The sequence below is a fragment of the Bactrocera latifrons genome, unplaced genomic scaffold (assembly GCF_001853355.1).
Source record: "Bactrocera latifrons isolate USDA-ARS-PBARC rearing strain unplaced genomic scaffold, ASM185335v1 scaffold_13, whole genome shotgun sequence".
NCBI classification, from domain to species: Eukaryota; Metazoa; Arthropoda; class Insecta; order Diptera; family Tephritidae; genus Bactrocera; species Bactrocera latifrons.
This window is the reverse complement of record NW_017534741.1, coordinates 2,907,539-2,923,908: the sequence shown is the minus strand read 5'-3', so window position 1 is coordinate 2,923,908 and position 16,370 is coordinate 2,907,539. Positions and strand designations below refer to the sequence as shown.

At 37.0% G+C, this 16,370-nt stretch overlaps 1 protein-coding gene across 1 annotated transcript in view; it reads left to right on the top strand.

Moving 5' to 3' along the window:
* Positions 1-2: 2 nt before the first annotated feature.
* Positions 3-16,370, top strand: part of LOC108978912 (protein Shroom) — a gene marked incomplete at its 5' end in the record, with an annotated part of 254,171 nt that continues 237,803 nt past the window's right edge. Inside the window, one exon of the mRNA XM_018949426.1 lies at positions 3-113. Within this exon, the coding sequence (XP_018804971.1) occupies positions 3-113 (111 nt within the window). The remainder of the gene's footprint in view (positions 114-16,370) is intronic.

Below are 16,370 nucleotides of genomic sequence, written 5' to 3'. Positions count from 1 at the left end.
TTGTTGGTAATAGCAGTACTTCGACCAGCTTATTGCTGCGCAAACAATTTATTGCCTCATCGGACGCCAGCAATGCGAGCTTCAGTTCCGCTTCGGTCGCCGGTTCAATACAGGTGAGTGCAGCAAAACTTATTCGAAATATTCATTTTAAGAAATTGTTTTTTGGAAACGCCAAAATTTATATATGAATTATGTTATGTTTGGTGAGGTTAGACTTTAAGACCCATACTCGTATTTAATAAGAAGTGTTTCCAAAGTCTCTTGAATCCGACAAAAACCACTAAAGTGTATGCCTAAAAGAGTTTCACCTTTAATATCTTGAAAGCGGATCAGTCAAGAAGGAAGTGCTGAGATCATTCTAGCTCGTCTTTTCTAAGCAATGYCGATATTCGACTTTGTCGTTGATTTCGCTATTTGGCCAGGCTTTATAGAATTCAAGCAGTTTTTCTCATACTCTTTCAACGTCCCTTGGCTTCAAATCATATTGTACCCAATTTCTTTATACGATTGCTAAGTATAACCGTTTGAAGTGGCTGTTTGAGTAACTTAAAAATATTCTGCGAGCTTCTCTTGTATTTGCAAACAATTTTTGACGAGTAACGGTTTCATTTCCTCATCTTCAAACATTTACGGCCTCACAGCTTAWGATGACTCTAGACTGAGATGTTCTACATTTTAAAATAACTGTACTTGCTGTTCATATTGGAATGGTAAAATGCGATTTTTTAGCTTTCCACCTCAAAAAGGTCACCTGCCTCCGTCATTWCKATGATACCAATAGATTCATCTTGCYMAGTCTTTGCAGGATAATCATGGATAAAGGAAGAAAAACTTTTAAATCCTGAGTATTGGTTATTGTAATAGGAAATCTCTCTTGATAGACGTTATAACCAAATGAGGTTGATCAGGAACCAGTAACGTTAGATCTCCATATATTTATTTATATGACCATTGCCCTCAAAGTGCTTGATTTAGCTTCGACGCTTTTGACAGACTGATTTAAGCTGTGAATTCTGTAACAATTGAATTTGATAGCTAAAGAATGCAAGTAATAAAATCGAAATCAAACATAATACTGCAAATCAATAAAATTAGTCCTGAGATTTAGCTGCAACATTGGCTGTGAAATTATACTTAATATAATATAAAGCTAGTGTGAGAAGCTCTTTATGTATGAGGTATACTTGGTTCGAATAATCGATTATCCGAGTTATCCTTTGATGCGGATAAAATCTAGATAATATCGGATAATRTCTAATTCTGTTTAATAGTTGTTTACGCTATTAAATGAGCATTCATACGCATTTACGGAAGAAATAAAAGGTTTATCAAGGTAGATCGTTATACACAGCAGTATTTTATGCTTTGGCTTGTAATTAGTACCATAACTTAATAAATATATACCTAAATTTTTATTTTTCTGGAAACTACTCACGTCAATGCCGCAACTATTACTGCAAGTCTATAAAATCAATTCTGATTTGGCTGCAAAGTTTTTAGTGAACATTCTATTTTATTTTAAGCTCAAATGTGACCCTTTTTATGTACAGGATTGGTGCAGTTTAAAAAGTCGATTATCCGAGTTATCCGCTGATACGGATAAATTCCGGATAATGCATAATTCTGTCTAATATTCGTTTTAGCATAATTCTGTCTAATATTCGTTTTAGCATTCGGATTTTTGAGGAACCACCTTATGTACGCATTTAGGGAAGAAATAAAAAGTTTATTAAGGTAGATCATTATCCAAAGCAGTATTTTATGCTTTGACTTGTAATTTACACCATACCAATAAAAAAAATCATATAATGAAAACGGAGTTTAATCTAATACTGCAAGTCAATAAATTAACTCTAAAATTTAGGTGTAATATTTTTGAGAAAATATTCTTAAGCTTAGATGTGATCATCTATATATGTAAGGTTGGCACTGTGCGAATAATCCATTAACCGGATTATCTGTTGATACGGATAATGTATAATTCTGCTTATTATGCGATTATTGAATGAAATGAGCATTCATATTTTTMTAGATTCGCCAAATATTCGAATTTGGCAGAGAAATAAATACTTTACAAAATCTAACAGTCTCTTTTTGTGGATAATAATTAATACCAGTACTTAATAAATGCATTCTTATATTTTCTCACATGCAGCTTTTCATCAATTTCTAATAGCTCGATATTCGTTTGAAAAATGTAAATATTATACTGACTTAATTAAATATACGGAATCGGTCGTTAGTTCTTCGGAAATTCGAATACGATCATCATCTTGAGAGTTGTAAAATCAGTGTGAAACTCCCTGTGCTGATTTTAAGCTGAACGAATAATCCGGCCGATAATATAATAATATCTTTAATTATTTCTCCCTCAAGGGGTAAAATGTCTTTTTAATTGTCAGTTTTTGCATTTTTTAAGTTTTCGTTCTTTTTATTTTTTTTTTTTTTATTTTTTTATTTATTTATTTATTTTTTTTTTTGAATTTTTGTAAACCCATAAAAATTCCAAGACACGGCTTCCAAACGACAGCTGTTGCTATCAAATTCCTGCCACAATTTCAGCATAAAGTACGAGTTCGACCATTAAAAATGCCAACCGAAGCMAGAGTAAAAATGCGCTTGCGAAAATTTGCAAATTAAATAAGTTGAGCAAAATGTGAGAATACATAAAAAATGCGCTTGGACATTTGAGCAGCCGCAAAATCGGCAAGCGGGAGCCCCTGTGCTGTACAAAAATGCGCAGGTGCAAACTTTTTTCAATGGAAGCTCCTTTCGTAAGCAAGAAACGGCAGATGTATGTATATATATAATCAGAAAAAAACTGAGGAAATATGGTATCAAAAAGGAAAAAAAGAACAGGAAGAATGTTAAAAGAAAACAAAAAGACAGCGCACGAAAATTCCACTTTAACTACCAACAAACTCAGAAACACACAAAAATAAAAAATAAAAAGATATAAAAGTATATAAGTATTGGAAAAAATAAAGAGCAGTACAGCAACAACAACAGTCGCATAAAATTGACACTTTAKTGCTTCTTGTGGCTGCAATTTTGGACATTTGCTGTGATGACTTTCGAACAACGGCACGCAACAAGCGCGSCGGCCTCCGCCGCAAGTGACGCGCCGACTTTAACATTTTGTGGCAAATGTAACTGAAAGTTTATTGCTTTCGTTGTTGTTGTTGTTGTGTTTACGCTCCTTATTTGGCGTCAGCGATTTCCGTTTTGAGCCGAACAGCATTTAAATGTTTTTGACGGATGCCTTGCCTTGATCCTTGGTCTGCGGCAGGTAGAATTGAAATCTGTTGGCTGTCATTCTGTGCTTACTTTTTCTAAAGTTTTGTGGTGAAGATTGAATGCCTTTTGTTACTTTTGTAGACCTGCATTATTGGCACCTTTTGTTGTTGYCAAGGTTGAGAGTTTGCCAAAGAATGGCAGAGTTAATGATGGCAAAGGGTCGAACGCATGACGCATGCGCATGCGTGCTGACCACAAAATGTATGGCCAGAAGCAGCATGTTGTGTGGTGGATGACGCAAATGGTTGTGGTATTGCAAAAACAAAAAACAAAAACAAAAAAAAACTAAAAAATCTTGTGTTTCGAATATCGAATGAAAGTAGAATTGGTTTATTATCTGAATATAAGTAAATAATATAATTTAGAAGGTAGTAAAAGAAATCGAAAGAATAACCGCGCTCTACATTTTGCCAAATTCAACGACGCTCAACTGACGATAATTCAAATTTCTTCGTACGTGCTTACACAAAACATACTACCCTACAAGTGGCGCTGCCGTAAAAATGTATTTATAATTCCAATCAATTCGATTGGTATTTTGAGAGAATAAACAAAATTTGCACAGCATATGGGGCTGGAGTCGATATAGCTCCTACATAGTAATTGTCATATTTTGAGAAGCATTCTTTTGCTGACTTTTTGTGCGGACATAGCCGCTAGAGAAGAGATGCAGTTAGTTTTTTTACGAATGAATTCATGTTTAAAGGGAGGGCCAGAGATAGACCCCTCTGTTGGGATCTTTGAATCAATTTTAGATTTAAGCTACCAGATCACTGTAGCCTTTTCCAAGTGGAAGTGACCAGCACCTATTTAGGGGAAGATGTACTATTACTACTAGGTGAAGCTTCCTTTAAAGAGGTGTGCGTACACTCCAATAGCCGACACAGATTAAGCTCGCTGACTGTGAGTTCAAAACGAGTCAAGGAGTGCATGACCTAATTAGCAATCTTCTTCCGTATTCGACTTGTATAGACGCCCGCTCAATGTGGCATCGCCGGAAAATGCAGATGGTGCCGATGAGCTTGGGAGGACTCCAACAATTCCATTCAATTGAAAAAGTGTCAGTTTTCCGACGTTCTCTTGCGTTCTATCTTTGCACCTATGGACCTTCAGCTCGGAAAGCACTGGTAAATAAGCAGAAGTGCGACTGCGTGATCTGTCTAGCCTAGGGAGAATCATAGTAGGTCATCCCAACTATCCGTATTTGCTTATAGCAAAGGCAATATCTCCGCAATTGTATACATTCTGTCTGGGCCCCAYTTGAATATCTTCTTGCGTTCTAGCGACTTGTCGAGCCCGGCAAGCGCTGGTCAACAACCAGAACATGTGCGACTATGATATCCCGCTGGCCCATTGTAAATMGTAGGAGTTCCTGAAAACTTTTTGCTCTCAGCAAAATCAATCTCCCCGTAATTGTAGATATTCTGACTGGATCCAATCACTCCAAGTTCGGCTAAATATTTCATTGGAAAATTGTATGGACGAAGGCGAGGTGGAATCATTTTAACATATTTTTGCAATAGTGAGACTGAAATCTCTCGATAGAACATACCATCGTCGAACCCCGCAAAGCGGCCGAGAATGAATATTAACCGCCTAAAAAATGTATGGCAAGCTTAAAGCGCTTCGTCGATTCATGAGGATCTGGTGTATCTCAAACCTTTTAGGAGTCTATGCGGAACACATATACACAAGTGAGATCCACAGATAAGGATCAACKCTACGGCCTAACAGAAAGCAACATAAATTTCTTCTTCTTTATTGGAATAGACACCGCCTACGCGGTTATAGCCGAGTTTACAACAGCTGCAATTTCTTTCTTTCATCGAGGTATCTTGGCCTGAGCCATATGTAAAATAATCGTTTCTAGCCACCCAAGTGAATGGCGCTCAGAGAATTTTTCTCACTTGCGTGAAGTTCTACACATGACTGTATCCTCCTAAACTATAATATATACATACATATATATAAATTGACTCTTACGTTTCTGTTATGTGTTTGGCTGAGAATATTTTCTCCTTTGAACTTGTGTTTCTTGTTGTTAACCGATAAATTGAGGAACTGTTAAATCTTTTGGTCATCTCTAAGAGGCAAATTGATTTCATGGAAARGTTTTTCTTAGCAGGACTAAACTTCATAGTTTGGCATTACTTGTGAAGGGGCGTATCATATTAAACAAAAGGGAGCGAAACAGTGATCTGTGTAGCCACAGCATTTATGTACCACCAGAAAATATTTCGAAAATCCTTAAAACTCATTTATTTATCAAAAAAAAAATGAGTATACGAGACTTCAATTGTTGTTAAAAATGCTCAAACCTCGAGTATTTGACAGAAATGGGTTAAGTAGTCGCATATCAGCGRTGAAGAGCAGAGCAGAAAGGTTAAGCAGCCAAGCAATGCAATTGCGGAGCCTCAACTGCAGCAGAGCGCAAGGGGTAGGAAGTTAAATATTAGAATACCAGAATGCCAAGTGTTGTTATTTGACCCACTTTCCGTTGCAACGGCAGCAACAATAGCAATAAAAATTGCTTTCTGCCTTACTTACGGCTTATAGCGCTGTTTTGGAATTATTTCTTAAAAATTTGTTGTTTTTGTAAGCGTTTTCTTTTCATTTGCGCATGTAAAGCCTCCAAAGGTAAGCACAACGTCTGCACTCAACTGCACAGCACACGAGCCGACAACGCGCGCGACTTAATCAAGGCATTTGCCTAAGCGCTTATGCACATCGCAGTAAGTGCAGCAGCGCTTATATGAAGACTATAGCAGCAAATAGCGACGAGTTGCAGCGCGCGTGTGTTTTCTTGCAGCTTTCTAAGCTGACTTTTTTGCATTTAAGCCGCTTTTTGTTATTTTTGTTTTTTGAGATTTTTTTCGTTTTTAACGGTGCTTTACTATTGTGGGTCTTATCGTTGTTGTTGCCGCCTTCGTTGAAGTTCAATGGTACCGTGCGCTGTTCGTTTAAGCGTTCGCTRCTCAGCGCATCCGCCACACTTTAGAGCGCAACAACAAAACTTTGGTGTTTAGAAGCGCGGGAAAAACGTGAAATGAGAGCAAAAAATTTATTGAAATAAGATTAGGTTTTTATACTTTATAATAGCTGAATATATTTTGTAATTTTTTTCATTTTATGTATTTTTGTTGTTGTTTTCTTTTTCATTAATTTATTTTTATTTTTTTTTCTGCAATGTTTTCAATTTTATATTTGCTTATAAACTAAAGACTTGTAAATATTGTTGTTGCAACCAGAAAGCTGCATTTTTCATTTTGTAATATTTCACTCTCTACACACATAGACTTGTATCCATATACATATGTGTATGTAAGTGCAGAGAATGGANTAAAGTTTTAATTTTTTTTACATTTTTTTAATTTTTAGTTTTTTATTTAAATTTTTCCTCTATAATCTTTGCTTATAAATTAACTGTTTTTCTTAGTTGTTGTTGCTGCCAGAAAGCTGCATTTTTCATTTTGTAATATTTCACTCTCTACACACATAGACTTGTATCCATATACATATGTGTATGTAAGTGCAGAGAATGGAATTTTTTCATGCTGCAGCCGCCTCCAACTCGAGCGCTTATCGCCGCGCTTCTGCTTGATGCCAATTAATTAGCTTGGCAGCGTGTTTTTGGCTACTAACTAGCTGGTTTGCATGCTGTGGCATACTCTGTCGCGCATGCACATGCACACACATACACATATGCTTAGCGCAGCGTTGCAACAACCGGCTGACAACAGCTGCCAACCGCGCGCCACATTTCAGCGGCGCGCATGAATATATCGCTTGCGAGCGCACTTTCTGCGCTTTTTTCGCTCCATTTTTTGTTGTTATTTTTATTTTATTTTATTTTTGTAGTTTTTCTTACCTGTTGTTATTGTGCTTTTAGGCGATTTTTCTTGTCAACGAAAAAGAAATTTGATGCGCCCCGCGCGCGTTCYCCATTTTTTGTTGCTGCTCCCACTATGACATGGACTTCGCTGAGCGCTTTTACTACGCTTGTGACGCTAGCGTTTGTTTTTTCACTCGAAGTTTTTTTGTTTTTTCTTTTTGTGTAGCTGCACCTCACCTTCGCCTTCAACGCTTTGGTTCAATAAAATTAAATAGCGGATAATGAAGCGCGCGATCGGCCGAACCGAAAGACAAATAGGTGAAATCCCGCGGCTAGCAGAAKATTTACTCATTTACATGCACAAACACATACATACACTTTTTTACCGTATGCATATAATCTCATATGTATGTAAGTGTAGTGGTTACGGCCGCCCGCTTTTGCCTGGCGCACATATCGGCTCTTCTTCGCGGTTAAAACAACAATTTGATTTTAATTTAATGTGGCATTGTTTTGTATTTGTTAGTGTTGTTGTTGCTGTTACAAGCAGCTGTAATTTGACCACAAATCCATGCATTGTCTTGTTTTTGTTGCCGTGAAGGAGAAACTTATTTGAAAAATATGTAACTGAAATAAATTATTACTTTTTTATTTCATTATATGGACTTTCTGAAAATGGCAACAACAACAAAAAGCGTTAATTACCGTATATGTTAAATATTTAAGCAGAAGACTTACAGCCACTTTAGTAGGCTCAAAGCAATATCAAGGCAATATCAGTCAATTGCGTAAGAGCTACGAAAGATAGGAAGGGAAGAGAGCGAGGGCGAGGAAGAGCGACAGAAACGGGACTTCAAAAGGCAGCTTCGATATCAAAGCAATATCGGTAATAGTAAACTAGAGAGAGATAGGGAGAGAGAAAGAGAGAGAGTGACAGACACAGGGCTTCAAAAGTCTGCTCCGATAGTTTGAGTCCATATTAAAGGCTGTGGGGGTGTCTGCTTGAGCGTAGACGAGAGTCTCTTTCCAGCTAAGTTATAACGCCAAGTCAAGTCTGTGGTCAAGTCTATAACACGGAGTCTACTTGCTTGGTGAAAGCTTAAATCATATTTGAAGTTATTTTTTCCGAAAAAAAAAAATATGGAGAGCAACTTAAGCCTTTTTCACTTAAGAGTTTTGCACTCACTTGCATTTATTTATAGCTTCAACGTATCGTTGTCATAATTAAGCTGATAATCTATTTGAAGACACAACAACCAGAACTTGTGTCGCAACGTGAGCATTCTTGCCCAGAGTGTATCGTAAGAAGTACTCTCAATACAATAGACAACTCTCAGTACAATAGACCTATGTTCAAAAATGTTTTTGTCGAAACATGTCGGGAATACACAATCATTTTTTAATTGAAACGAAGACCGGTATATTTTGATTCGAACACTAGCGATTTACTTGTCATACGTGAACGTACAATTAAGTATAGCTCATCGCAGTTAACGATATTTGCCTCGACAATATAATTCGTTTCATATCAACTAAAAACACAACTGTTTGATCATTTATAACCCCGATTTGATGGACCGTTCGACGGAATATTCTTATGTTACCAAGTCCCTTGTTTAAAGGTTTTTCTATAGTACTGGTAGAATATTTTTCAAAATTGTTCAATTGTTATCATTGATGATTATGATAATATCTCATTCTGATCATTAATATTTCTTCCTCAAAAAAGAATGCTGAACTTTTTCCAGCAGGATTCTTTATTTTAAAAAATGATTGTGCCAGAGATAATATTTTAATTTTAAGGTGAGTGCTTCCTGTCTTAAAAGAAARATATACACTTTTTCTCAAGTTCTCCCATATTAATTCATGAAACTCGAAACTCTGAAGGAAACGTAATATTAATAAGTATATGAAAATGTGACTTACTTTCCGTGTTTGGAGGTAGTGCTCCGTTTTGGAGCCTTTCTCTTCGTTCGACACTCACAGCTGACGACAACTTTGACTTCATACCGGACCACTTACAACTAGAAGTCGCCAAACCGAACTCTTTCGGCTCCTTCTCTGTAGCTGTATGGAAGAAGATGAGGTGATAACAACTCAGCACTTACTGTACCGCGTTTGGCAGGTCAAGATTGAAGCACTTGGGCGCGCATGCCTTCAGGCACTCCACCGAACTACCGGGAGTTGAAATTGAACGCCTTTTTCCTAATTTATAAGTTCAAACACAGATGTTTTTCTTGTCTATGTCTCCACAAAGGACTACATATACCAGTCCACGTGCATCATCGATCAGCCATGTAACCTAACCTAACAGTTGAGCAACCCCGGCAACCAAGATTATATTTATTCAGCTTTTGCTGCAATAKTAGGACTCTAATCTTTTTTCTTGAGTATAAAGCAGAAACCGAAAAAAAACAAAATTCAATGTAAGGTAGCTATTTTGTAAATAAGTCTTGGATTAATTTAATCTAAAAATATCGTAAATTCTCTTTGAAGATTCGCAGTTTGCGTCTATCTTTTCAATAATTTAGGTCACTCAGCCTAAACATTTTCATCAAAGAACATAGCAAAGACACTCACTATTCTTAATTACAAAGAATAATTACAAAGAATAATTAGACTATCAGATTACTCCCGCTACCCCCGAAACTCAGCAAATCCTAAGCATTCCACCACACATCCACTCGCGCATGAATAATTCGAACTCCCCTTCACCTAGTTGAGCAGTCAACCCGCGTAGTGGAAAACATATCTAGAACACTTTTTCCACAAAATTTTATTGCAAAAATGAAATGTGTGTTTGCTTTCCACCGCATTTCTTCGACTATTCTATGTGTGCCGCAAGCGCCAAGAGCCAATCAATTTCTATGGCGCTTTTCACTTGACATTTAATTGCGATCATTAAATAGTTTGAATAGAAAATTTCCAAATGGCTGTCGATATTGACACACACACACGCACAAGTAACTGAGTATGTGCTAAAAGCCATAGGCGATCTGCAACAGCAACAACACCAACGCGAGGCAGCGCAATTTTGTATAGCGCGAAAGTTGAGCAATTAAATTTCGGAGCGAATTCGGACAAAGCGAGCGAAACGAAGAGGAGGGGAAGGGATGTGGAGAAAATCAACTAAAAAAGAACAGAAAATTTAAATTAGAAAAAATAAAGCGAAACAAAATTATACTAACGCGCACATACAAACAAGCGCGCCGGCGACGCAAAAGTGAAAAGCCGAAAACGCTTTCGTAGTAAGCAATAAATGTTGTGCCACGATGAGCGCTTATTTATATGGTTAGCATGTACATTGATTTGCATGCAACAAACATTTGTTTATTTGCCACAAAATGTGGCAAGTGAGTGGCGGAGAAYGGCAAGGTCGCACGCGCTTCGCTATAAATGAAATTTAATGTGGCGTGGTGGCCATTGTTGTTGTTTTATTTGGTTGCCATAGCCATGTAGGGTAGTCAAAACATTAGCAACTACCACTTTTTCTTATTCTACTTGAAACTACTATGGGCTTTGTGACGGCGGTGAGCGGCGCGCAACCAAATTCCAACGACGCTGTCGCAGCGCCCATCTAAACTTAATTATTTCGTTGAAACGCTTAAAACGCAGCTGGGCAATTAATATGATGCGCCTTCAGACGCGCACAAAGCAAAGTATTTCTTGCAAAAAGCGCCGTCGTAGTTTGTACATTAAGCAGAAGCGCGCGCGCGGCAAATACAGATGGTGGAAATGTTTGCGAAAGAAAATGAAGGCTAARAACAAGATGACTAAAAGGACGCGCGTATAAATACAAAAAGAACGCTGACAATATAAGTTAGTGCTTAAGCGGCAGAACTTCAAAAGCATTGTTAGCAGCAACCAAGTGAATGACGCCAATAGTCGCGCAGTTCACAGTAGCAGTAATAACAACAATTGATCGTAATTTGAACTGAAGCAAGTTGATTTAATGTAGAGAATACGAAACGGTGAGAAAAAGAGTGCACGCGCGCAAGGTTTTTAGCTGCGCACAACGCTCAATTCGCTCACCGTATTTTGCCGCACGCCGTCACCGCTGAACAACCGAGTCAAACTCACTGCGTGTCGTCGTTGTCTTTCGAGTCGCTGCTGTAGCATGGAATGTGAACCGCTTCAATTAATTACGTTTGCGCGGTTGTGAGAAACTAGTTTTTAACTCAGCGCCGTTGTGCGTTTGCCGGATTCTTTGGTTGCGTAGAATGTCAGCGCGCCTATTGTACCGCGCGCGCGCGCGCTACTTCTAACGTTTCTTCTACSCGTCGCCCTAAGCGCTCTTACGTTTCGTGACGTGGTTGCGTATGTATGCGCGCGCATCGGAATGTGGCAGGTAGTTGYTGTTGAAGCACAACTTTATTACAATTACTTTTGTTGCCTGCAGCTTGCGGTTGCCAGCGGCTTACGGAATGTAGCGAATGTGTTAGCTATAAACCGCATTGTGGTAGAAGTCTTGAAACTGGAGCAAAAAATTAGAAATTACTTTCATGACTTTTGCGCGCGTAGCTGTAAACAGCGCCGCCAAGGCGCGCTAAGTATTTGCGCCAGCTACAGTATACAAAACGGCCTGCACTTGCAACACAAAAACTATACTTTTTTTGAAAGGAGCGCTCAACGCGCAGTGCACTCTTTGACCTCGACACGTTTAGGTGCCCGAATTGTGTAAGCGCGCGCGCGTTATTGTACCACAGCCTAACGCATTCACATGTGTGGCGCCAAGTAAGCGCTGAACTGTGTTTACTTTTACAAATGCGCAACAGCGCTTGCAACGCTTTTAATTACGCCCATCTCCAAAGTACTTGCAACATTAGCCACAAACAATGTTGCCACTTGTTCGCCGCCACATGTTTCCTGGCGCGCCAAATGGTTCTTACTTTCTCATGGCGTGTAAATTGGCCGCGGTCGCGCAACAAAGTAKACAATACCAGGAAGCATTTTTCTTTAGCTTTCGTGCAACTCTGAACACAATTTCAACTATTGTATGTACTGCAAGTACTTATGTTTCTTCTAGCGAAATGATTATATTACTGGTATGCATTGTACTTTCTTGTGTTGYGGCTGTTCTTACTCGCCCGTGCGTTCATGTACGCATGCGTGTTCTCGCGGAAGTAAAGTGGTGTAGGCTTGCGCATATCTTCGCTAGAATTTATATTGCCTTCTGCTCGTTGGCAATTCTTGCAGAGATTCTTGTGGCATTCTGCCAGTATGTTCTTTCGGTGCCACTTTCTAATGATTTTTAATTGATGTCGGTTGGCATGTGAAGAGGAAAAATTAAGAATTTGCTGTTGTGGTGAGAAGAAACACAAGTTGAAACCCTTTGTTATTAATATTCACAGAAAAAGGAGCTTGGGAAAAATATGCATTTTTTCCCAGGTGGTTTGTTCCAGTTTAAAACTTTAGTAAAGAAAGATTTGAGTGTAAAAATTTAATTTAGCTAGAAAATTATATAAATGTGAGTGTTTAAATTCCACAGATCCGTAAAAGTTTTCAGAAGGTCTATTAAGGGGATAAGGTATTACAATACTACTCTATCAGCTATTCACTGGACAATCTGGATTATTAAATTATTAATACGGGACATTAGATTAGCACAACGTTTTCCTATTACTCCAAAAATCATGATCTCAAAAACTCGTCAATCAGGTAAATTGTTGCGCTGCTACTATCAGTTTTAGCCATTGAGCATCCTGATCCCGCTGAGATAATTGGACTTTTTGGATTTCAAATGAAACCACTTCAATGAGTTGTCTTTGTTATTTTCAAGTATTTCATTAAAATTGCATTATTACTTTGCTGTGCGTTAGTAAGGGAATCGCCATAACCGTTTCGGTTAAGTAGCCCAGGTGCCCAAAAATCTCGAAATAAGGTATACATTGCGGCATCAGTGATTAATAGAAGGTTTGCTTTCTTTCATCTTATCTTTTGGAACATACTTTATGGTATCCTTACGAAAATAGTTATTAATTCAGATCCGTTTTCTCCCCAATTAAATACGTGCTTATATTCACACAACTTTAGTCCTTCGTTTAATAGCTACATATGTATATCTTTTCTAGAAACTGAATKTTTCAAATTGTGAGATTATTATACCCTGAACAAGGTATATTATGTTTGCCACGAAGTTTGTAACACCCAAAAGGAAGCGTCGGAGACCCTAAATGGTCGATTTAACCACGTCCGTCTGTCTGTTTGTCCGTTTGTATATATACGTACTAGTCCCTCAGTTTTTAAGATATCGTTTGAAAGTACGTCATTTTCTCTTCAAGAAAATGCTCATTTCTCGGAACTGCCGATATCGGACCACTATAACATATAGCTGCCATACAAACTGAACAATCGGAATCTAGTGCTAGTATGGAAAACTCTTGCATTTGATGAGATATCTTTTCGAAATTCGAGTGGAATTATTTTCCAAGATAAGTCTACAATCATCGAAGAAATCGTTCAGATTGAACTATTATAGCGTATAGTTGTCATAAAACCTAAGCGATCGGAATCAAGTGTTTGTGAGGAGAGCACTTTTATTTGACGAGATTTTAAGGAAATTAGACACAGACTAATCCTCAGAGCAGGAGTACAATTTCCGTAGAAATAGGTTAGATCGGATCTCTATAGCATACACCTGCCATACAAACTGAACGATCGGAATCAAGGGCTTGTATGGAAGATTTTCACATTTGACAAGCTATATTCACTAAATTTGGTATAGATTATTGTTTAAGGCAACAATGTAAACTATGAAGAAATTGTTCAGATCGGATTACTATAGGATAYAGCTTCCATACAAACTGAACACATAGTTACTAAAAGAAATCCACCTGTAAAGGGTATATTAGCTTCGATGCAGCCAAAGTTAACGTTTTTTCTTGTTTATACAATCAGTTTATCGATTTATTCTTAATCGAGGTTTTTTTGGAACAAACTATCTGATAACTATCAAGTTTTTCTGCATGTTTTGTGGATAGGACTCTACAAGTGTATTGATTGTAAAAAAAAATTAATTTTTAACTGGCTACCTCTCGCACTGTCTATCCGTTGAGTACAAGTTTCGATGATTCCAAGACTTGAATCGAAGCGGGATCCTCACAGAAGCGGTGTGATATCACACGATCTTGTTGGTCAATCGACCGGCTCGAAACATGAAATTATCTGCTAACCGAATTATTCTCTCAATAGATACATCGATTGATGCGATGTGTGGAAAGCGGCGTCGTCTTGTTGAAACCAAATGTCGCCGAGATCACGAGCTTCAATTTCAGGCATCAAGTAGTCGACTATCATGACGCGATAGCGGTCGCCATTGACGGTTACGTTCTCGTCGGCATAATTTTTGAAGTCGGTCCATTTTTATATTATTTAATTTCTTTCGTCACAAATTTAACTTTATAMTTTCTCTTTTATCTTACAATTTACAAAATGTTGTCTTCTATATTTAGACTTACATATATTTCTGGGTCTAAAGAATCGCGTCCATTTTTGTAATTTAAAACTCATAATTTATCTTGCCACGCTTTTCTTAGCATATCCATTTGCATAATTTAATACTTTGGTTCAAGCAACTAAGCAGAAAAGCGAAAAACTAAAGMCTAAAGACTAAAAAACAAAAAGAAGCATATGGATGTATATAGGAATGTGTGTGTGTGAGTAATGATCGTCTGCGAATACATTAACATTTACAAACAGAAAACTAATCAATCATTTCGCGGTGTTAATTTACAGAAAAGAAACGAAAACCGTTTCATGTCACTTGCTGCCGCACAAATTGTATTAATGCTAATTCTAAAAGACATATGTACATATGTATGCATGTATGCCTATAGGCATGTATATTAGGGTGATTCAAAACAAAAAATATTTTTTTTTTTTCGTTCGGTACTCTGAAAAATAGGTTCCTAGACACCTCTAAGGAAGCCTCTCCAAGAATGAGTTCTTAATTGTAACGGGAAGGTCTTCCTACTTATAATTTTTTGGAGAGACTTTCTGAGAGGTGCCAAGGAACCTATTTTTCAGAGTACCAAACGAAGTTTTTTTTATTCACCCTAATATGCATTCATGTTTGACGATGAATATCTCGTAAACGCTTAAATTAATCGAAAAATTATAAGAGACCATTTTTATAGAGCAGTAAATTTCCTACAAAACTATGAGTTTCACCATTCACAATGATTTTATTTCATTGAGTTATAAAATTCATAAGAAATAAAAAAWTTTCCCAAAAATAATCAAACTTTAACTGTTAGTATCTTTTAAACGGTTGGGTTTACGAAAACATCATACAGACCATTTTTTTGTAAAKCATTCAATTTCCTACAAATTCTAAGGAACAAGATATTTTTTTAAAAAGTTGGAAGCGARATTTTCTATATGATAATAAGAAAAWATAGAAAAYTGTAAGTAAGAGACCTTCCCGTTACAATTAAAAACTCATTCTTGGAGAGGCTTCCTTAGAGGTGTCTAGGATCCCCTTTTTCAGAGTACCAAAGGAAAAAAATTTTTTTTTTTTTTTTGAATCACCCTAATGTTTATATTATATTTAGAACGATTAAGCTTTTCTTTTATAAATGATACGCTCAGTTCAAGTGGACAATCTGCACAATGTACATACACATGTATGTCTACATGCTGGATTTGTCATTAATATGAAGAAAAAAAGRCACACAAGTGTGACAAAAACAAAGCTCATTTAACGAATTTGACAGTGAGCAATTGTTTGCCGCAAAATTTTTGACTATTCTCAAAGCCATTTGTGTACATGCACATAAAATCTATACAAATGTTTATTTATATACTCATTAGTGAGCTTGTATTGACTCAATTTAATTTATTGCCATTTAAAGGCAAGTGCCGATTCAGCAGATGACAATAAAAATACGCAATACCTGTAGGAAATTTTGCGCYAAGATAAGAAATTTTGCTGATTTGTAATTACAAAAATAGTGTAACGTTAAAAAATATCAATAAAAAGTTGAAATCTTTTTTTATATTTTTTAGACTAAAAAATTTTAAGGTTTTCTGACAACAACAACAAGGCGATATTCTAGCCAGAAATAAAAAAATAATATTTTTTTTTTTGTATATTTTCAAAGTTTAAATTATTTTCGGTTATGTAGTTATTTTTTTTTTTGCTGACACGACACCCAAACTGGTTCGCCCGAAACTGAAAATGTAAATAAATTTTTCTTTTTCAAAACGATACCCACAATTTCTCATGTTCTACTTGACTGAC